At 38.6% G+C, this 21,290-nt stretch overlaps 1 protein-coding gene across 1 annotated transcript in view; it reads right to left on the reverse strand.

Moving 5' to 3' along the window:
• CACNA2D3 (calcium voltage-gated channel auxiliary subunit alpha2delta 3) overlaps positions 1-8,047 on the reverse strand; it is a 407,078-nt gene extending 399,031 nt beyond the window's left edge. Inside the window, exons 1-2 of the mRNA XM_027728083.2 lie at positions 6,751-8,047; positions 6,061-6,142 (exon numbers count right to left, since the gene is read on the reverse strand). Of these exons, the coding sequence (XP_027583884.1) occupies positions 6,061-6,142; positions 6,751-6,869 (201 nt within the window). The 5' untranslated portion in view covers positions 6,870-8,047. The remainder of the gene's footprint in view (positions 1-6,060; positions 6,143-6,750) is intronic.
• Between the last annotated feature and the right edge of the window lie 13,243 nt (positions 8,048-21,290).

Below are 21,290 nucleotides of genomic sequence, written 5' to 3' on the forward strand. Positions count from 1 at the left end.
AACCTTGAAATGTAAGCATTTTCCAATACAGGATGTGAAAACAAACAACCATAAATGCATTAAGCAAGGGAATTAGCATTTGCTTCCTTTCAAGATCTGATGTTTTCCAGTTGGATTGTCCGCTCAATAATTTCCATATTAAAAGACATTACTGGAAGTGTAATGCATGCATCATAAACTTACTAAGGCCATCTCACATTTCTGTTACACACTAACAATAGAACATACTTCCTTCCAATAATACAAGTAAGAGGATCACACTCTGCTTGCAAAACCCAGAAAGACAGAAAATACTGCAAAATAGTGCTGACAGAAGAGCATGGATTCAGCATGGCTTAAACCAAGACTTTCCTTTTAGTTACAGGGAAATATAAAACATGATGTTCGATATTCAGGCTGATTTAGACTGCATTTTAAAAACATTACCAACGCAAAAAAAATTATTACTCCTGTCATAACATTCAAACAGGAGATGAGAGTACAGATCATTCAAGATGCAGTTCTAGCTTCACTGAAGGCAAAGAAAATTTTCCAATATCTCCAGAAAAAGCAGGACTTTATTACAAGAAAGGAGGAAAAGTTATTCTTTATTGTGGTGAGAGAGAGAACACAGTACTCCAAATTTGAGAGCACTGTGATCTTTTCCTCTACAGATCAACATACTATCTGAAAATTAGTATGGAACCCAGCAGGTTTTCCCACCAAGTACATTAGTACCATATGAATGTGTTTGACTTTTTATTCTCGAACAAAGGAAAATTAAAATATCTATCCAGAAGAATTTACATCTTTAAGTCTGCAGTTAACATTAAATACTTTAAACACACTGAAATGCTCTGTGACTAGTTTGACACGGAAAATAATCTTGTCATTCACATAGCCCAAAGATCTGTAGGAATTAAAGTGGATGGAGGTTCAAGCTCTGGAAGTTCCAAAACATCATTTGCACTAATCACCAGAATTACACTGGTTTAAGATTCTCAGATGCCTATTTCTTTATTTTCTAAGGTTTGATTTTAATTCAGTGCTAGGAGACACATTTTACACAACACAGACTTCAGGATTTTGAATTATAACAAATTAATTCCAAATAGAGCTTTTGGTAAAGCTCCATATCATTTACCTGGCCGGTGGGATTTTACATTTGGGCTTTGGGGAACTGTTGGTTTTGGTTGATGGGGGAAGGGAGTTATTGCTGTTGGTTTGGGTGTTTTTGCAGGGGAGGGTGGTATTTGTTTTGGTGGTCAGAGTTTTTTTATCATTTTTTGAATTATAGTCATATGTCTACAGATCTTTTTGTGATTTTTCTCTTATTTTTGATAGGAAAAAAACAGTATTACTTTTGCAGTTTTAAAATTGCTCAGCTGGCAGAAGTTTGAATTGATACCCAAGAAGTCAGTCCCTGTCTCTCTTTAAATTGCATGTTTCAATCCTACTGACCCCTTCCTTCAAAGCAGTAGTTGCAGTGTCTTCAGCAAAGAAACAGCCTACAAAGACCAAAACCCACGTACAGCTGAATAAAAGAAAGGCAATTAATGTCAAGATAATTGGACTAAACTTCTCTAAGAATTTAAGTCACCATTATACGGTTTAGAACTAAAGATAGATGTACTGTATGAATCAGATTCACCAGCTGAATGCTAATTGATCTAAATCACCCCATTACGTTAGTTTTGCACTGGCATTTCCACAGTTGTAAGAAACTCTCGAGATACAGCAGCACATCCAGTCAGTGAGATAAAACTCTGCATCTTTAAAAGTAGCAATGCTCTCCTGATGGAAAAACCTGCTTGGAGAACACACAATGATTTGAGAACTCCCAACACAATGAAGAATCTGTTGAAAGGAGTAGGCAGATGCAGACTCCAGACTGCTTCAGACCAAAGCAGCCAGTGCTTACATAACAGGGGAGGCTCCGTGAGACGACTTACATAAGGAAAATCTGAGAGAGCCCTAAACAAGCCTATCATCATTAAGAAACCTTCCTGGCAGAACCAAAAAATAAAGGGTGTTTTCAGTCAGAAACTGTTCCTACATCGGCAATAAAATAATATTGACTGTTCAGGACAAAAAAAAAAATCAAGAATTATCAAAGCTCTGAATACTTAGGGGGGAGGGGGGGGAAATGTAGTCTCCTCAAAAGGAACCTGAGAAAGCATAGACTGTGCTGCATGTTCAGAGAAACAGACACTGCTCTGACTCGAGAAAAGCTTTACTGTATAACAACGATTATTTTTAACATTAACAGAAGGCACATTACCTGCATTTTATGCTTTCATGTTATTATTGCTATTATTTTGCAACAGTGTGGCACTGAAAACACATTAATATCATGGACACTGTAACGTGAACAGTAGCATTCCCCAAAGTCTGTTTTTCCAAAACTCTAATCATAGCAGGTGAAGTGAAGATCTCTCTGGCATCTAAGCCTCACTTTGCATCCTAATATATGAAGCCTGGCTTTGCCAGTGGGCTGTGCTCCCTCATTTAGTCCAGGACTCACTAAACACAGAGTGTTTATGAAAGGAATGTGAAGAAGCGTCAAGATTTAAATAAGGCAGATGTCTTTTGAGAGTCTAAAGAGGATAAAAAGCACCTAAGAAACAAAATCTGAGTCAATTTTTACCCCCAGCAGTATTTTCTGAGGTGAAGAGTGTTAATATCTCTACAGCACCAAGAAGCTTCTTGTGCACTGCCAAATCTATATGACAACTGTAAAACCTCCAGAAATCAAGCAAATTAAGAATAATACCATCCTATTTCCTCCTGTGTGTTTTTATTGTGCACTCAGTGGTCTTCCATCTCTTTAAAAGCAAGGAGTAGAACACATTTAAGTGCTAATTTTGCTTAAAAGCTCATAATAATTGCTGAAGTTATTTACTGAACTATTATTATCATTTTCTGAGCTACTTGCAGTGTCTGTATTTCAACTAAAGTCAATTTTGGAAAAATCACATAACTCAGTTACTTTTAGGAGGCAGAACAACATACTTGGATAAGATTATCATAATGAATAAAACAATGAAGCATTCAATTAAGATAAGGTAAGCAGTTCGGGTTTTTTCTAAAATAGTTTCAAAAAGCAACAAAAGTATTCTTACGCATCTTTTATAAACTCAAGAGGACACCAATGCTGGTGATTCATTTGATGTTTACAGTACAGTAAGACTTCAGAATTGTAACAACTAAATCAATATTCACAGCTATAACCTGGCAAATTTTTGCTTTACTGAGTATCTCATAACTTCATTTGCTCAATGAAATTTTAGTATGGGTCAACTGACTCTTAATGTGCAAAGCATTTGGGCAGTAGAGACTGTCAGTCATGTCTCGATTTCAAGTGCATCACTCTGAAAGTAGTGCTCACCATGTATGCTGACAAAATGAATTAAGTAACCTTTACATTAATTTTTCATTTAGTAAGCCTTTATTAAACTAAATGGTACTCCAAAGCACTGGCTATTGAGAAATCTATACTGCCCAGAGCCATAATCATACATACATTTGATATCTTCACTTGTTTAATGATGCTTAATTCATAATCAGGAAATGTGGATTCCTCCAGTAATATCAGAAGTCTCACTGCTTCTAAAAGTGGAATCCAGACTTTAAAATGACATGGACTCTGATCACCCAGAGCCCACAGTAAACACCAAACAGATTCTTCTTGCCTGGCTAGTGGGGACAGAGAGGGTGGGAAAAAAAAGCATTTACATTTACAGCCCTCCTATGCTATCACCTCCTTAGCTCTTATGACAACTTCTGTCACTGACTTTGCATGTTGAAAACGCTTGCAAATCTTGAAGTTTGGTATGGTTTACGAGCTTACAGAAGAAATATAAATCAGAACAATACAAGAAATACACGTTTAAGTCATCTGTCGTCCAGGCTCATTTGCCATGACCACCAGCAGGAAATAGCAAGCTTAAACAAACAGAGATGCTTGGAATTCTAAATAAAAATAAAAAGCAACAGAGATCTTATAAAAATTACTGTAACCAGAACAGAAAAAAAAAAGAAAAAAAAAAAACAACAGATGATGTGACAGAGGAATAAAAATGCTCTAAATACCTGCCAAACATGCATTTTGTCTTTTTCATTCAACAGTGAAATATCATAACAAAAGCAAGAAACAAAAGCAAAATAGCTTGTAATGAATATACACTGTCCACCTTCAAAAAACAGGAGCACAGGGTTGTTAGTGAAACAGAAAGGATGCTGATGAAAAGATAAAATGAATAGCTTCCAATTACCTTCAGTTATAACAACCAATAGGAAGCAATCTTACTACTTCAGAGGGGAAAAAAAACCATTACAGAAGGGATGGCAGCAGTATCTACCATGAGGAAGAGAAGAACAATTAAGGATCTCACACTGATTCTTCGTGGATTTTAGCAAGATTGTAAAACACAGTATATTCCATATACACCATATTCTTCTAGGAAATGTTGGGCTATCTGTATTGGGTAGGTTTAATTTTTAAAGTCATTTTTTTTACACGAAAAAGGCTGTGCATGGAACAGTTCCAAAGTTAAATAAAGATACTTGTTTGTTATGGCCCAATAAAAAAATTAAAGCCTTTCAATAATACCTTAGTAGAAACTAATCAAAACTGAAAGATCCATCTGCTTTTAAATTAAGGGTGTTCGTACAAAACCGTGACAATGTAAGACTACACAGACTTTAAAGAACGTGAGATAGAAGTATAATAAATATTGAGTGTCCAGGTTTTCAGAATAAAATGAAAGTTAGCCCAACATGCTGAAGTGAAGCCATTTAAAGGCCCTGAAAGGCAGTAAGAGACCTCAAGTATTTTTGTTCTTAATAGCTCCATATTTTAGCTTAGTAAAATTCATATTTTACAGTCCTGGGTACACGACTCTGAAAAGACAGATACTGCTAAGGAACTCATATGCCTTTGGCAATTAAGTTAGTTGCCTTAAATGTGTTAAAATGATAGCACAAGCTTTTTATTTCAGCTGCTACATATACTGTCTGTTACATAATTTCACACATATATAAGCCTTTCAAAATAAATGCTACAAGCTCAAGGAATAATTTCCTTTGAAATCAGACAAAAAATAAAATTAGTGGTACTCAGCATTAAAAATCATGTCTACAAAAAAATCAGCAGAAATAACTGTGTTGACTGAGTGCTCTAATCAGTGAACGTCTCAATGTTTTTCCATTTACATATTGCATTTCGAGGATCACATATTCAATGCCTCAAAATCACAGTCTTATTTTTAACATATTCCTCTTGCTCTCATATTTTTTCAGCAACTGTGGTAAAAATAAATCATCTATAATACAGAACTTTACTATAGGTTGCACATTTAAATTAGAGTAGACACAGTCCTTGATATACCTAATACTCAAATCTGCTTTTTCATTACCCTCTGCCCCAATTAAGTGGACTTATACCAATTTCTCAAGTTTTTGCAATACTTCACCAGCTTATTACCCAGCTGTGCAGCTGAGCAAGAAGATAACCACATTCATTCCCCTTATCTGTAATGATGTAATACATCCCAGCACTGGGTTGAGATGATTGGGGGAATAATGGGATTGTAAAAACTGCAGAGATGACAAACAACAGTGCAGCCGCCTTCTCCCTGATACAGTGGACTGCGAACAAACAGCACAGGGTGAAATAACACAAGATGCACTAATTCTGCTCCTTGAATGAAGTTAATATTTTTCATAAGAAACAGCTGTTTCTGCACAGAAACATCATCATCACAATGCAGCAACCAGATTAAATACCTGCAACCCGGGCTGAAGCCCAGGCTTCAAGAAATAAAAGTGTCAGAGTTTACTTTCTAATGATGAAAAAAAAAAAAAAAAAAAAAGTCATCCAAACTGAAAAATATCAGTTTAACCAAGGACTCCACAGATAGTGCAGTGCAATGTAAGAGTCATCAGGGACTAGTATGCAATACAAAAATAGATCTTGGACAAAAGCACGTACAGCACTGCTTTCCTAATCATTTAAAAAATTAAATATGCCTCCATTTTCTCTGTTAAAACCTTCCTTATTACAGCTGAAGAAATCCTTACCTTCTGCAGGAGCTGGGAACCTGAGTATTTGGCTGCAATAGATTTGATCTCTCCACCAAATGCTGAGGCCCAGAGCTTTACACTGTGAAGAAAAAAAAAAAGAGACAGGAAGAAATGTAATACACATGTCATAGCAAAGCAACCCAGACTGTAACAGCTTCAGCTGCACTCACAAGGATCCCAGCAATTTTGCATTAGTGAGCTCACTAAGGAACCCAAGCAGAGCAAAAGATCAGTGAAGCTGCTCAAGTATAAGCACAAAGTAGACACTGTGCTAAGGTAAGGCCTCTGATATGAAAATACCAACCTGTTAAAACTTAAAGAATCAACTTGTACAGAAACATGCTTTGGCACAACATAACATACATCCATTGAAAGGAAAGCAGCAGATAAAATGGCAAAACGTTTATCTGAATGATAAATTCTCACAAGAGAAAGAGTTAACAGCATCAACTTCAGTAAATACAAGCATTTAAGACTCTGTGGCCACATACTCCACAACACACGCTCCTACAATAAAAATCAAAGTAGTGCTGAGCGCCTTAGAGACTCCCACTTTAAACACAGCTCACAGGGGAGCAAAGGTGCCCTGAACAGTCAAACATCTGCAATACAAAAACATAAGAACTTGAGCAGTCAAGTTCTTATCCTTGAACATGGTCCTGAGAGGAATAGCATGAAAGCACTTACACAGACAAGGGGATCTGCTGCTCCGATCCAACCACATCCACTAAGGCTGTGTTAAAAGCTGTCCAGAAGATAAAGAAAACCCCCCCAAAAGCCCGAAGAAGATTCAGATTTTCTGCCATTGTGCCTCTCTGTGCCTGGAAAGATTTGGGGAAATTCGAGTGAACCTGAGTTCAGCAGCAGTAGGGTTTTGCTTCTACAGCCTCTTTCCCCACTCTTGCCCCCTCCACTAGAACAACACTGGAGAACAATCACAGCTCCATCCTCATCCCTCCAAAGGATGACCCTGTGTAATGGAAGGAGCGGACCAGAAGCAAAGCTCTAGTGACTTGAAAACTATTGTGTCCCTGGTAACAGCAAAGCGTTTTCCAGCACTACTGCAGCCACTTGCATGTAGTTCTTTACAACTCCGCAGTCAGCAGTGTGCTGAAGTTACTTCAGTGACCTACTGCTGCTCCAAAGTGCCCTTAGCAGCAAGAAAGCAGACTATTGATTCCAACTGGGGAGGCTGTCTTCTTGCAATTACTGCTCACTTCGCAAATGGAAAGCTGCCTAGAGTTCTTCTCCTTTCCCGCGCCGATAACCTCCAGCCTTCATCCCAGATCAAGTCAGCCAGTGCATTGGATCAGTGGAGCAGGAGCAGCAGCCTTTTAACGGGATAGCGCGGAGACAGAGAGGCAGGCACAGGAGGAGCTGGACCAGAGGGAGGGTGCCTCTGTACGGCAAAAGCAGAGAAAGTCTGGAGGAGCGGAAAGTGTAGTTGAGCCCTTCCAGGAAGGCGAGAAGAGAGCGCTGCACATTGCCGGGGGCTGAGCCAGGGAGGGCTCGGCAGGGCTGGCAGGGGCGGGGGGTGGGGGCCGTGCACACCCACCGGAGACCCGGCCAATTCAGGCAGGGCACCGCTGCGTGACAAGCAGCTGTCTGTCACACAGCCCGGAGAGGCGAAGGATGGCCGGAGCTCAGCCCTTGCACTGCTGGGAGCGCGGAGCATCCCGGCCGCGGCGCCGCACCGAGGGCGCAGGCAGGCGGAGGGAGGAGAGCAGCGGTCCCCGCCGAGGCAGCATCGCCGAGGAGCGGGAGCGGCGGGTTCCCGGAGCGAGCCCCGGGTTTAGGTCAGGCTCGCACATTTAATTGAGTCATACATGTATAGCACGTCCTTGTGCATAAAGGCACGTTTTGCTGCTTCCTCCCACGCCGGAGCGCCGCAGCGAGTCACTATCCGAGAGATCCCGGCTAGCGAAGGCTTATGAATGAAAATAAATGCAGCATAAGTAAATCAATGCGGGCTGACTCCAGCCTATGAATAAATTATTAATTTGTGCTCATAGAAGAATCCTCTTGATATAGCAAATATAGGATTACAAGCTCCTCCACTGAGAGCGCAGTGTGGGGATCAGAAGGGATTGGTCCAGGTCTTTTTGTTGTTGCGTTTTAAAATCTACCCTCCCTCCTTTTGCTTTTATTCTTCTCCCTCTGCTTTTTTCTCACCTTCTTCTCCGCTAAATGCACAGATTTAAAATAGCAATGAACTTTAATGTAAATAAGTACGGCAAGACCTGAAGATGGTCTGAGCGTGGGCTGAGTCATCCTTGCATCACACAATATAGCTCGTGTCCGCTCTAGAATTCTAGTTTCTCCTCTCTGTAGTTAGAATTAACACCTCAAAATATTCACTCTGCCTTTCTATACCGTTCTTGTCTTGTTTAACATTTTCTGTCTTGAAGCTCAAAATGTAGTACCTGTATTTTTTTCCACATTAGCATTTCTAAGAGCACTGAACAGTTTGCTTTAAATATCAAAACCTCTATTCAACACCTGGCTGACAAAAGCGTTCTCATTTCTCAGAAGACACTAGGAGTTTAAAGACAGAAAGACCATCTTATGGGTACCGTGTAGAGCAGAGTAGCACAGTACCCTGCAACTTTTACCACCCACCGGCCATCCCCCCCAGGAACAGTAAATAGATCATATTTCTCTCTGTACTATTACCTTCATACAAAGGCAATAAAGCAAATTTTGTTGAAAGTGATATTTATTTTGTGTATTACTCAATTTTGAAAGAGCTATTATTATCTGTGCTGTTACTGCGGATTTTCTCAGCAGTGTTTTAAACATGCTGCCATGTCACCAGGTGTTCAGCTTACCTACAGGCAGCAAGGTAAAAATGCACATGGCTGACTAACAGTATATAATAAATTATGTGCCCCTTTGAACATATTACATAAACAATAGTATCTTTTCAAGCTAAGAACTAAACAGGAATGGTGGATTGCCTCAATATTTGTGCTGTTTAGCTCTTTTTACATGCTAAACAACGTCAGGAAAGAAATTCTAAGGTTCATTTTGTGAGACTTAAACTGTTTTTACATTAACACAGATCCTTATCTGCTTCAAGTCAACACAGTGCCCTGGTGATAAGTAACAGCTAGCTTCATTTTTCAAAGAACTACTGGAAGCCCTAGAAACTTTTTGAAAGCACATACAAGGTGCCTGCATTCAACAGGCCTGAGAAATTTAAAATGTATTAAACCTGCCACTAATCATTGGCAAGAAAAGGTGATAAAGTCACTTGTCAGACCTTGACTTTATTTACATCTATCATTCATTCAATACGATATCAGATCTACAGTTTATTATTTTGGGGTGTGTGTAACTGGACATCCACATCTGTTTAATACTGAAATCCTGTATATACTATTGCTAGTCTAAGGAAAAAATTCACTCAAAAAAGAAATTTTTGCTTGATAGCACAAGCATGTCCACCTTCTTTTTTGTTAACAAACATTTGTGTGCACTATACCATAGGGTGCTTTCAGCATCTTTCATTAATGCACAGTGGTTATGCCCGTGCAGCAAATCAGTTCTTCTCGATAATTCAGTGAATGGGAAGCAAGGCTGTACCATAACACACAAACCACTGGAAGTGGCACCACACTGTCACACTATTGCATCCTGGCCTGACCACTACTGACTATTCCTAATATGCAGATCACTGCAGTCTTGACAGACAGTTTAAAATTTTTGTCAGCATTTTTCCCCACACTGTTCTCAGAAGGATGCAAGAAACCCTCCCTAAGTGGGTTTTCGTAAGGAAGGACCAAGGAAAACATAGAAAAAATAAGTGATAAGTTCTGCTGAAGGGTTTCAGTCCTTTATATTGGGGATAGAGCAGTGTGCTTCATTTTTCAGTGTAGCCTTACGATGTCTGGGAGCAACAGCAGCAGAAAGCTAAGTTTCAAAGAAGCATAGTAATGAATTTATCTTTTGGAAGTAATGTAGCATTTCTATCGTGTCCTTATGCTGTAATAGATAACTGCTAAATCTGGAATTATGGCTGATCCCACTAAAAAAATGTAGGTACAAATGACTGGCCAGAGAAGGAAAATGTTTATGCTCAAAGCAAATATATATTCTGAAACCAAAGTGCATCTTCGCAGTAAGTTCAGGTGAGTTACTTACGTGGCAGTTGTCTCAGAAGCAGAGCTCCCCATACAAGTGTATTAAGTTGGATTGCTCTGCTCCTGGTCCCCCATTTTTAAGGGATAAAAATGGCATCTAATTTCCTACTGTCTTTGATGATCAAGCACAATGGTGCATTTTAGTATCTCACGGATAATGAAAGAAGCTGTTTTCCCCATGAAAGCAGAAAGAAAATTTGGACACGTGAATCAATGTTATAATAGAAAGTCACAGACATGGTCAGAGAAACTTGACGAATTCCCAAATGTTTTTCAGAGGACCACATCTGGGAAAACAACCAAGGGATTTGGTGTGGAGGGGGAAACAAAAAAAAGCAAACAAACCAACCCACTCCAAACACCAAAAAATACCCACAAACAAACAAAAAATCCAGGTCAAAGGCAATGTGTAATATGAGACACAAAGCCTGACACAAAGGCTGAAGTAGGAAATACAGACCCAGGGAAATACACACAGTAACTACCTGATGAATTAATCCCACTGTTCTTTCCTCTGTCTATCTTAGATATATTGACACTTTCAAAAGAGTGCAGAAGCAGGGTCCCATTTGCATCATCAGAGCATACTTTGAGGTGTGTGATTAGACACGTATCAGGCCCTAATAAAAGTCAGTTGAGAGGCATGGAGAGAAAAGAACATATGGTGAAGGGGAGAAGAGTAGGAGGAAACGATATAATTAACACAAATGTTTATTGTATTTCTTTTTTCAGATGCTTATCTACAATGAGTTCTAAATAGAAGTAATAATGCAGAAGGCTAAAGTACTAAAAACCTTGCTGAAGATGTAAGCCACCTCTACTGGAAGTTACTTTTTTAAAAGAATACAAGAAAGGAAATACGTCAGTTTGTCTATATTCTATATATATTAGAAAACTCAGATACTGCAAAAATAGGAGAGTTCTAACTACTCTGCATGGTGTGGTGTTAATACTTGCTATGTACTGTATTCCTCTGCAATTCTAAATACTAAGATTATAGTCCTCAGATGTATCCTACATAATGATTTTTTTTGGGGCGGGGGGTAAGAGATTAAAATGGCCCTTCTCCCCCTTTTCCCTTTTCTGAAATACCTCTCTTGAAACATTCTCCCTTAAAGAAAGGCACTGGGAGGGTAAAAAAGAGGAAGTGAAGGGATATAGCCACCCCATGCAATGAACAATTTAATAGGATGTCCTGTATGCAACTTTCCCTTACTTTTCTGCAAATATAATGTTTCACATACACATGGAAAATGGAAAAAGGAGAAGAAGAGGGATAGTGAAAGCCATCTCAGCTTTGCAGAGCTTGAGATTGTCAGATGAAAGGCAAAAGCTGAAGGTTCTGAATTTATTATTTGGAAACAACTCAGTGGTGGAAGGATTCATCAAGCAGTGTTTGCATGCTGTGAGAACACAGGCTCACTTGTTTCAAGCGATCTGTACATCTGAGAAAGGGAAAGAGACTGCACATTAGGCCTGTTCTATAGAGATTTAACACATGTACAGATATTCTTAGAATTTTATAAAGGTCCCATGTGTATAAATCTAAGTGTTTCACTGGTGTGGAAATGCCTACTTATTGACCGATTCCAACCCACTTACAACAAAGATTGAGGTCAAGCAGCATCACTCACTGGATTAAATGAACACAATTCCACATAATGGGCATTGTCTTGTAGAAATAAAAATGCTGCAAAAATTCTAAACCACATCAGTATTTTGTATACAACTTTACAATATTATCATCTTGTTTGTATATACTGTTCAGGTCAAATCAAGCACTAACATTTCATTCATGAGAATATTAAGGGCATATACAACCTATGTTTCTGAAGATGTTTAAAAATACTGGCTGCGCTCAGAATTGGTAGGAGGCGAGTACAGCATTTTAGGTTACTGTCACGTTATCTCTAGCACACTTCAACACCAAATAAACCTCACAGTTTGCCACTAACCCCCAAGGAACCCGTGGTTAATTTAGCTTCTACAAAGCCTACGATCAGCTGGCTTTCGCATCTCCACAAGGAGTTAAAATGCAAAAGAGCAAAGCATTATCACATCCCAGCCTATGAGAGCTCACACTGCATGGCAAGCTAGAATGCTTTAAGCTAATTATGTTTATAGCTAACCAAATCCAATTTCAGCAGTCCACTGTAGCTCTAGTCTGTTAGTGCCATTTTACATAAGCTTCATTTATTTTGAATTTTCAACTATTAAGACAAAGTCTACATTTAGTTTCTTTTGAGTGTTTCATGCTAGGAAGTGAACTCTTCTCTAAGCAAATAAATTACCTTTTTACTACCGAAGTTAGTGCTAGGTTGCAAATGTTAATGCTTTCAAATGCATTCAAAATGCTTGAAAACTGAAGATAGGACTTAAAAATGAGAAACTGTAATTAAGAGCTCTAACATAATGGACAGAATACTATGGAAACAAGCCTACCTAGCATTCTTTCTCTGATGATAAAAAAATGAAGACTAGAGGTTGCAACATATTTAAGTGCTAATCTATTACTGTCTACACACTAGAATGGGCCTCTAGACATATCTATAATGGCCTGTAAATGTTCACCCAAACCTTGCAAATTCCTCAGAGCCACTTTAAGGGACCCTTGTCAAAGCCTTAAGTACAGACTTCAAAGTTAAGGAAATGCATTGCTTTTACTTCAGATCTTGGCATGATTAGTGACACATAAATACCGGGTACCAAAAATGATGTTATTGAAGGGGGAGGAAGGAGAAAATGTCCCTGAACAGCCACTTTCTGAAGAGTGCCTTTTGCAGTGGGAGATGAAGTATCATCTATTGACCCACTGGCATCAGGGAGGTTAAGCTTCCAAGCACTCAGCTGAAAGCCACCTGCAAAATGTAGACCAGCATTTAATTATTTTCAAAATAACATCCTTATTGCCAAGTTGAAAAATATAACGTGGCTTTTGATCCAAGAAACAGTGCTATGTCAAGTAATTACACAAAGCCATTAGGTACTTCAGAGGCCTATAATTCTGTCACTCTCCAATTAATTCCTGCATCACAAGTATGAATTTTGTGGTGGTAACGTGATTTTTATGAAGTCCTGAATATCAGATCAAGAAACTGGCAGTGTAGTCAACACAGTGCTACTTATTGATGTTACAGAGAATTAATTTTGTATAATTCTATGGCAGCAGTTGCTAACCTGTGATCCACCTCCACTCTATCACTTTGTTGAGCCTTGTTCACTTATTGTGAACACTGACTGATCCTAAAAATCAAAGTTATCTCAAAAGGCTACTGGAAATAGCATATATTAAAAAGTAACACATTATTGTAATGAATTCCATTAAATTGTTGCATAAAGAAAAATAATATATATCAACATAATACAGTGTCCTGTGAGAATATTTGACTTAAATATCTGATCACAACTGCAGAGAAAAGCCACCAAGAATTATCAAAAGGCAAACAGGTTTCAATAAGCCTAAAATAGCAGTAGGAAGCACTAAGCAAATTTCTTAACTATTCAGAGTCTGAAACTGATTTAACTTCAAGAATAGTGTAGGCAACTCGTTAATTGTCTCAAAGTCACAATAGCAACCTGATAAAAACTACTTAAGACTTGCTACTTTCTGCAAATCAAATATCACTTCTGCAGTGGTTACTTCACTTTGCATCTTTTTCCACCAGTGCAAGTGGCTACTTGTTCTATGAACATTAGTCGAAACCTTGCTGCTGTAGACAAATGAAATAATTTGTTATTAGGGCATTTCTATAATACCCTTAGTCAGGGGAAAAAGTGGGCATGGGCATAATGAATGATTTACATCACACAAAATAATACTCTGCCACAGAAAAAAAAAATACAAGGTAGTCTCTTACTCTGAGGTTTCAAATCCTGGCTTGTGTATAGTGGTCAAATTGTACTTCTACTTTAATAATACATTACATTGCATGGAAAGCTCATGACTTTACCTGCTGAAGAATAGCAGATTTACCAGGTGGTTGTGGGTTTTTTTACAATACATTAAAGCAGGATTATGCTTAAAATATGCAAAGTAAAAGCAAAATTGATACCCATAAATATACTAATAAGTGTTAGGTAAAATATTTGCCAGAGCATGCATTTCTATTTTCCAGGCTGTTAATCCATCATAGTGTCACTAATATTGCAACAGACACACTCCGACTGCTGTGCTTATTAGTTTTTAATGTATCACTCCATTTTAAACATTAATACTAACAAGTTCAGGCCATAATATAGCCATCCTTCCTATCTGTAAAAAGAAAATAAAAAAAAAAATCACCATCCACAAATGCCAGTTTATACTACAATTCTACTTAGAAACGCACAATACTAGATAGATTTTGGAAAAATAAGCAAAATTCTGAACCAAACTTCTTATTGCCAGGTGTTTTCCCACCCCAAGGTTTCATGGGTTTGAGGGCTGAGGGGTTTGTGGGTTTCTGTTTTTGTTTTGGGTTTTGTGTGTCATGAAAACACATTTGCTTAATCTACTGTTGGGACCAATACATTAGGTTTAGGTAATGGATTCAATGTGATATTTGACCAAGGGCCAGTGACACCACCCCTGAACCCAAAGGGGATGTTCTGTTACATGTGCCATTTGTGTCTTTCAAAGAAGAACAAAAAACGTTTGTGCAGTTCTCAGCTCTCCGTCTCTCAGACATTACTGGCAATAACTGCCTCCATTCGAGAGAGGATGAAATTCTTATCTCTCCCCAAACTGGTATTTTTTTAATTAGTTGAGGGCTGCTGGAAAACAAAAAGGTAACAGGGCAGCTTGTCAATCTTAACGAAAAAAGTTTAAGAAAGACATCAGACCACAAGAGCTCCTCCTGAGCATTATACTAGCCTGATACATGATTTGATACATGAAAACTAAGGCTCCCTATTTTTCCTCCAACACATTTTCCCCCCCCCACCATTTTGTTTTCCATTTCTCATCTTTATCTATTGCAAGTCCCACTTTTCCAAACCACAGAATGATACTGCCCATTTTCTCACTAAAAACACATACAATTCCCTAAATAGTTTTCCAGCCACTTTGATCCCTCAATTCAATGCTTCCATCCTCCTTTATAAATGTAGTGAAGGTTATTTCACCCTAGATACCCTTCTGACTCCTGCAAACTGCTGCCCATATTCTGACTGTGGGAGAAGAGAAAGCCACTGAAATCACAGCCTGTGCTCAGTTCTGTATCAAATTACCATAAATCCAAACTGCAGAAGCTGCTCAGTCTCCAGAACAGGAGGTGCCAGAACTCCATGAAAAGCCTTCCTCACACAGTGCACTGTGCTCCTGTGACACTTGACTCATAACCAAGGGTTAAAACCACAAGCTCCTAAGAGCACCTATTGCCACTCCCCACCAGTGAGACCACTGACCTGCTCATCAGTGCACTGTTAATTTACTTGGGTCTTTCTCTCACCAGAGAATCTCCACCTGAGGTGTCATCTATTTGCACTGTTTAAAATTCTCCTCCCAAGCAGCTCTTCTGGGAAACTCCTTACTTCACTTCAAGCTTTACAAATCTAAAGTCAGATCTTTTTAGTTACAAAAGGAAAGCAATACTGTACAGGTTTTTTGTTATTAAGGAAAAGAATTAATAATTATCACTGCAACACTTCAATAGCACTTCTTTTTAACAGTTTTGTGCTAGTAGTCAGACACAGAAACTCCATTTATGGGGATGCTTCATATCTACTCACTTTTTACTTCATGTGCTAATCATTACACGTACTTCAGCACATTTATATGTAGACACTTTTGCAATCACAGTAATGATTTAATTGTTTATTATCTCCTATATGTAGAAAAACAAAACCTATGAGAAGATTAAAGAATTACAAGATGTCCATGTTTTATACATGTTTATATAAACATGTATAAAAATGGTTGAATATTAGAAATCATTGGTAAGTCAGCATTCTTGAAATGTTTTATCAAGATGCTGCACCATGCCCTTCAAAGCTGGGGTTATTCTCTCATTTCCAGATAATGATTTTCCAAAGTACTCAGGCCCAATGCAAACACTTTTTAGTATATCCTAAGACAGCTTCTCCATGCAAACTGTGCTCCCTATTTATGAGAGAGGGAGTAATAGTTGGACTGACTAGCTCTCCTACTCTTGCATCTTCCCTGCCAAGAAGTGACTGAAACTAAGATTCAGGGAAAGACAGAAATACACAGAGGAAGAGAGAAGTGTGCACTACCTGTCTGTCTACGTAGGAGCACTGTGTCTAAGAGGTTGGTGAGAATAAAGTTATGAATAAGTGCCTTTTTTTCAGCCCTACACAAGTTCTTTATATCAATGAAATCATAACCAGAAATTAGGATCTTGCATTTGTTATAAAGCTAGTGGCCCCACTCTGGTCTAGTGTTTAACCAAACTAATAACTCCCAGGCAAAGAAAGCCATAACACAGAGCTGTGAAACTGCAGAGCTCTGAAAAGATAAATTCTCCAAAAGTCAAGTCAATAAAAAACTTTCTAATAATTTCCCAAGTTATTCTGGACATAATCAGTACATGCCCAGTCTTTAACCTACTGATGCATACAGACACTACAGTCCTTTAGCAGAGCTGAACTCTTTCATACCACCCTGGGTACCATCTGATCACACAGTCTGTTGGCAGGGAAAGGCAGCACTCACAACAGCAGACACTTCAAGGAGCACTTTTTAGAGCAGCAGATACTGCTTCAAGAAATATGTAAGACCAGGGAACTGCAGTAGTTGAAGACAACACATGTCATCTTTCTGGGCATCTTGCCTTAGCTGTACTACCAAGAGAACTGGCATCATGCATTTTGAAGAATCGCAGATAAAGTGACTGGGGATTTATTTAGGAAAAACTGGAGTGTCCTAATTGCCCTTATTTAACACAACTGGCACAATAAGCACCAGCCAGCATCCTGCCACCCCCACCCCGAGACTGAAATACGGTGGCGCGCTCGCTGCTCAAGAATACAAATTGCCATTGGGGAAAAGTAATAATCTCAAGGCTTGCACCATTTCACAGTCGAGTTGTTTGAAGACAGGCTAACCATTACATAAAGCAGCTGTGTTATCTGGCTTTTCCTTTCATTCATTTATAGACTTGAGCTGTTTTTCTAAGTCCGTTGAAACTATTTTCCTCATTAAAGGTTTTTGTTCAGTATGCAGGGAACTGAGCTACAGCAAAAACAAACAAAGGCTTCCGTTCTCAACACGTCAATATTTTAGAGACATTGTTAAATTGGAAGCCTGTTCAGGGTCTCCAGATATGTTACAGTATTGGCTGGAATTCACCACGACACACAGATCTGTCTTAGCAAACTTGTGCAACCTTCCTTTTCACAGAGCTGACTGACATGACTTTATTGTGCATCTTGGTGTTATCAGACAATGTAAGGAGCAAAGACACCCTCCTCTCTTTGCAAAACAGAATAACCCAACAGAAATAAAGGATACATTTTCACACATTTACTTTTTAGTGCCCAGAAACAAGGGGCATGATATATTATTCCAAATAGAAAAGCTTCATTAAAAAACACTGCAATATAAGAAATAAGTGTTGCCAGTTCTTTTTTTTTTCATTTGGTTGTTTTTTTTCTACATGTCAGCATGCAAAGCTTGTGCAGAAAGCTGCCTATGCTATGAGAATATTGGATTTTAAACCATATTGCCAGAAAAAAAATAATATCAGGTTAACAGGGATATCTTTTAGTTCTTTAATATTTCATTCTTAATGATCCTTCACCAACAGAAGACTTGCTCATATTTTTCACACTGGAAGGCACTTCTATTATTATATTGAAATATTTGTTGTTATCTCTGTACCAGCACTAATATATACACATACAGGGAGAGAAATACTTGAAATAAACCCTATATTTAGGAAGAGGCTTCCAAAGTTTTAGACATTTTTCTGGTACTACCACAAGCAATTGTGCCTTTAGACCTCAATTCCTCCTCCATCACATCTTCTTAACCCTCCTATCCCTTTCCCTTTGTTTAGGGCAGTATGTTTCTTTGCTTTTAAATTCTACCCTGTTCATCTTCCATGATCTAGATGCCTAATAAATACAAAAATAACAACACAGTCTATCACACCAAACAATACCTACTACTGAAAGGGGACAGGCTAAGATATTTGTATGGTTCTCTTCAACTCACATCAAGTCAGGCTAAGTCATAATAAAATGTTCTAAAGTTGCAGGCTTAGAATCCTCCTTCCTGATGGACACTGTTACATTGCTTTAAAAAACATTTTAAAAAGCATTCTATGTAGGAGAAAAATATTCTGCAAAATCCATTTCTACTCCATGAAAGTCTCACACGAAGGTATTTACATAATGAACTGCAATTACTCACATTATATTTATCTAGTGAAGAATGAACCTATTGTGTGCAGCGGAACGAGTCTGTTCTGCACTAATACACGCACAGAGTGAGTTACCTCGTGAAATAACACATCAATCACAGGTTAACACCGAGCTGCACCCGTGTAATGCCATTTCCAATTCATTAAGGAAAACCAGCTGCAGAAGCTGCAGTTGTGCCAGACTGTCAAGGCTCAGCGAGAGGTTAGGAGGAGATGTGCACTGAGCTTGAGAGCTGTTTGTTGTGGGCAGGGAATTTCTTTGTGCTGAAAGTGCTGTGACAATGATCATCATAAGCTTTAAAGATTATGCACACACCAAAAACCTGTCTACACTGGGGCAGAGCCCTCAGCTCCTGCCTAATAGGTATTATGCCAGAGAAATAACACCACAGTGAGAGTTGGAGTAGTGATCCACCAACACAGGTACTGAAGTCCTGAAGTCACAGAATGTGTCGAGTTGGAATAGACCACCATGGGTCATCTGGTCCAACTTCCCTGCTCAACCAGGGTCATCTTAGAGCACAAAGTCCTGAAGGTGAATCCTGCCAGAAGAAATTCTTTTCTTTGCTGACACCACAAACCTGCATATGTAGTTTAAAATTTAATGAAAACTTGACAGAGAAAAAGTCTGCTCTAGTTAGTCAGTTCAGAGTTCACGGGCCAAGTAAGGCTGGGTGAGCTGTTATTAAGCATGCAACATTCAAGAATGCATACAAAATCAGCCAGCAAGCTGGACCCTGATTTCTGGATTAGAGGGAATTTGATCATTTTTTCACATATCTGAACACTGTCAGAGTTTTACTATAGTGCACGGTTTTACTGTATCTTGGACTTGTAGCTGTACATTTGTACATACAGTATTATTCACCAGGGAGTCCTTGCAAATCAGATGCAGTTTCCTCTGTACCCTACCTTTGAGCCTTTCTCCTCAAAATTAAATATTAGGAGACCACTTAACCTCTTCATTTTACTTGTCAGAATCAGGCTGTTCCTAAGTGCTCCAATACAACAGTAATCAAACCCCTACTAGATTGAAAAGCAAGAACTAGGTATGCTTAGATCTTCTGTAACATTTCTTAATTCCAGTCTTCAATAGTAACAAAGTCCATCATTTAGGACAGATTTTCTTTTATGATGGTGTTTTAAAATGACAATCTTTGAATAGTATCTATGTGGGTGCAGCAGGTCTCCACACATAAAGCCTCGTGTCTTGTTAATGTGACAGTTTCTCTCTTTATGTATCCTTTAGTAACTATATTCAACTGCTGCTACAGAATTTCACAGTATTAAGGGACAGTCCACTTCAGAGGCATGATGTGGGGGGGGATAGAGGAGGGGAAAAGAGACATATAGAAGTTGAGCATTTGCTCTAGTCCAAAGTAAAATGGAGTTCAAGTATCTGTAACCAGGAATTTTTAAATTCAGAAACTTATGGTGTCAGTTCTATGCAAACATGTATCAGCCAAAACCAAAACTAAAATAGAAAGGTATTACTGCAGCAACAACCTGAAGTATTCTAAAGTATTTTGACAACAGATATTTGAATCAAATGAGCTGAAGAAATGGGTCCTATGAGAGGAACAACAGAGTATATGGTTAGACTGAACAGTGAAAAGCTTAGTTATAAATAGTAATTAAATATTTTTAAAACCTCACCAAACCCAAGAAGTAGATCTTGTTTCACCTATTATGTCCATAATTATAAAGGTGAAGGATACAATTCTGGCTGAAACAAGCAGATGCAAAAGATACAGAACTCACCCCTCAAGAGGCAGGTCTGTCAAGTCCGAGGAGATGTTACTGTAAAAGTAAATAAATGGTGCTAATAGCTCAGTTTTCTTTTTTCCCTAAAATGGTATTAGTACTCTTTCAGCAGTTTAAGTTCATGCCTGACACATTCTAGTCTAGTCTCCCAAACCATGCCTTTAGTGAAGGTTAATGTGAAAAGACTTTCATTAACTTAAACTTTCAAAGTGTTCCCCTTGCTCTGTACAGTCTCCTTCATTCAATTACTGTTTATCTACATGTTGTACAGTGTAATTCTAAGACTTGATTATTTCAGTAGTTTGCATCCCATTGAACTGTGCAAGCAAAGAAATTCAAACACAAGGTTTAAAACAAAAACAATCCACTGCTAAACACACCCTAGAAAACGGAGGGGGTGCAAGGGGGGAAGTGTAAGTGCATCATGTCTCACAGTGCTACTGGCAGGCCTGCCTGCCATCCAGCAGAAAAACGAAGACTATTCCCAGCAAAAATATTTTTTATCACCCCTGTGATCCTGATCACCAGGGCCACGTTGTACATGACTCCTCTGCAACCGAGAAAGACATCAAAAGATTGGGTCACAAAAATGAAGCAGCTGAACTGCACTGTGTCACATACGAGCCCAAGAGTTTATACATTTGCAGACACGCAAAGTAAGTTTTTATGAGACAGTAAGATACAATAAGCCTTTCCTTACAGTTTTATAAAATATTTAAGTCTGCATTTTGACTATGCAGGGAACTAGAACACAGCAGTGAGAACAAGGACTAAGTTGGGCTCTGTTGCTTAACAACCAGAATTAAGAACTGGACTAGAGCTAAAGTGAAATTACGGTACATGGGACTAAGGGCCAGAACTAATTCTTTACTACGGATCTAAAATAACACTACAACGAAGCATATGAGAAATTATTCATTGAATGTATTCAATTAATTATTGAATAATTTCAGAGTGG

This window comes from Pipra filicauda, unplaced genomic scaffold (assembly GCF_003945595.2).
Source record: "Pipra filicauda isolate LSUMZ 115617 unplaced genomic scaffold, ASM394559v2 scaffold103_size3290846_pilon, whole genome shotgun sequence".
NCBI classification, from domain to species: Eukaryota; Metazoa; Chordata; class Aves; order Passeriformes; family Pipridae; genus Pipra; species Pipra filicauda.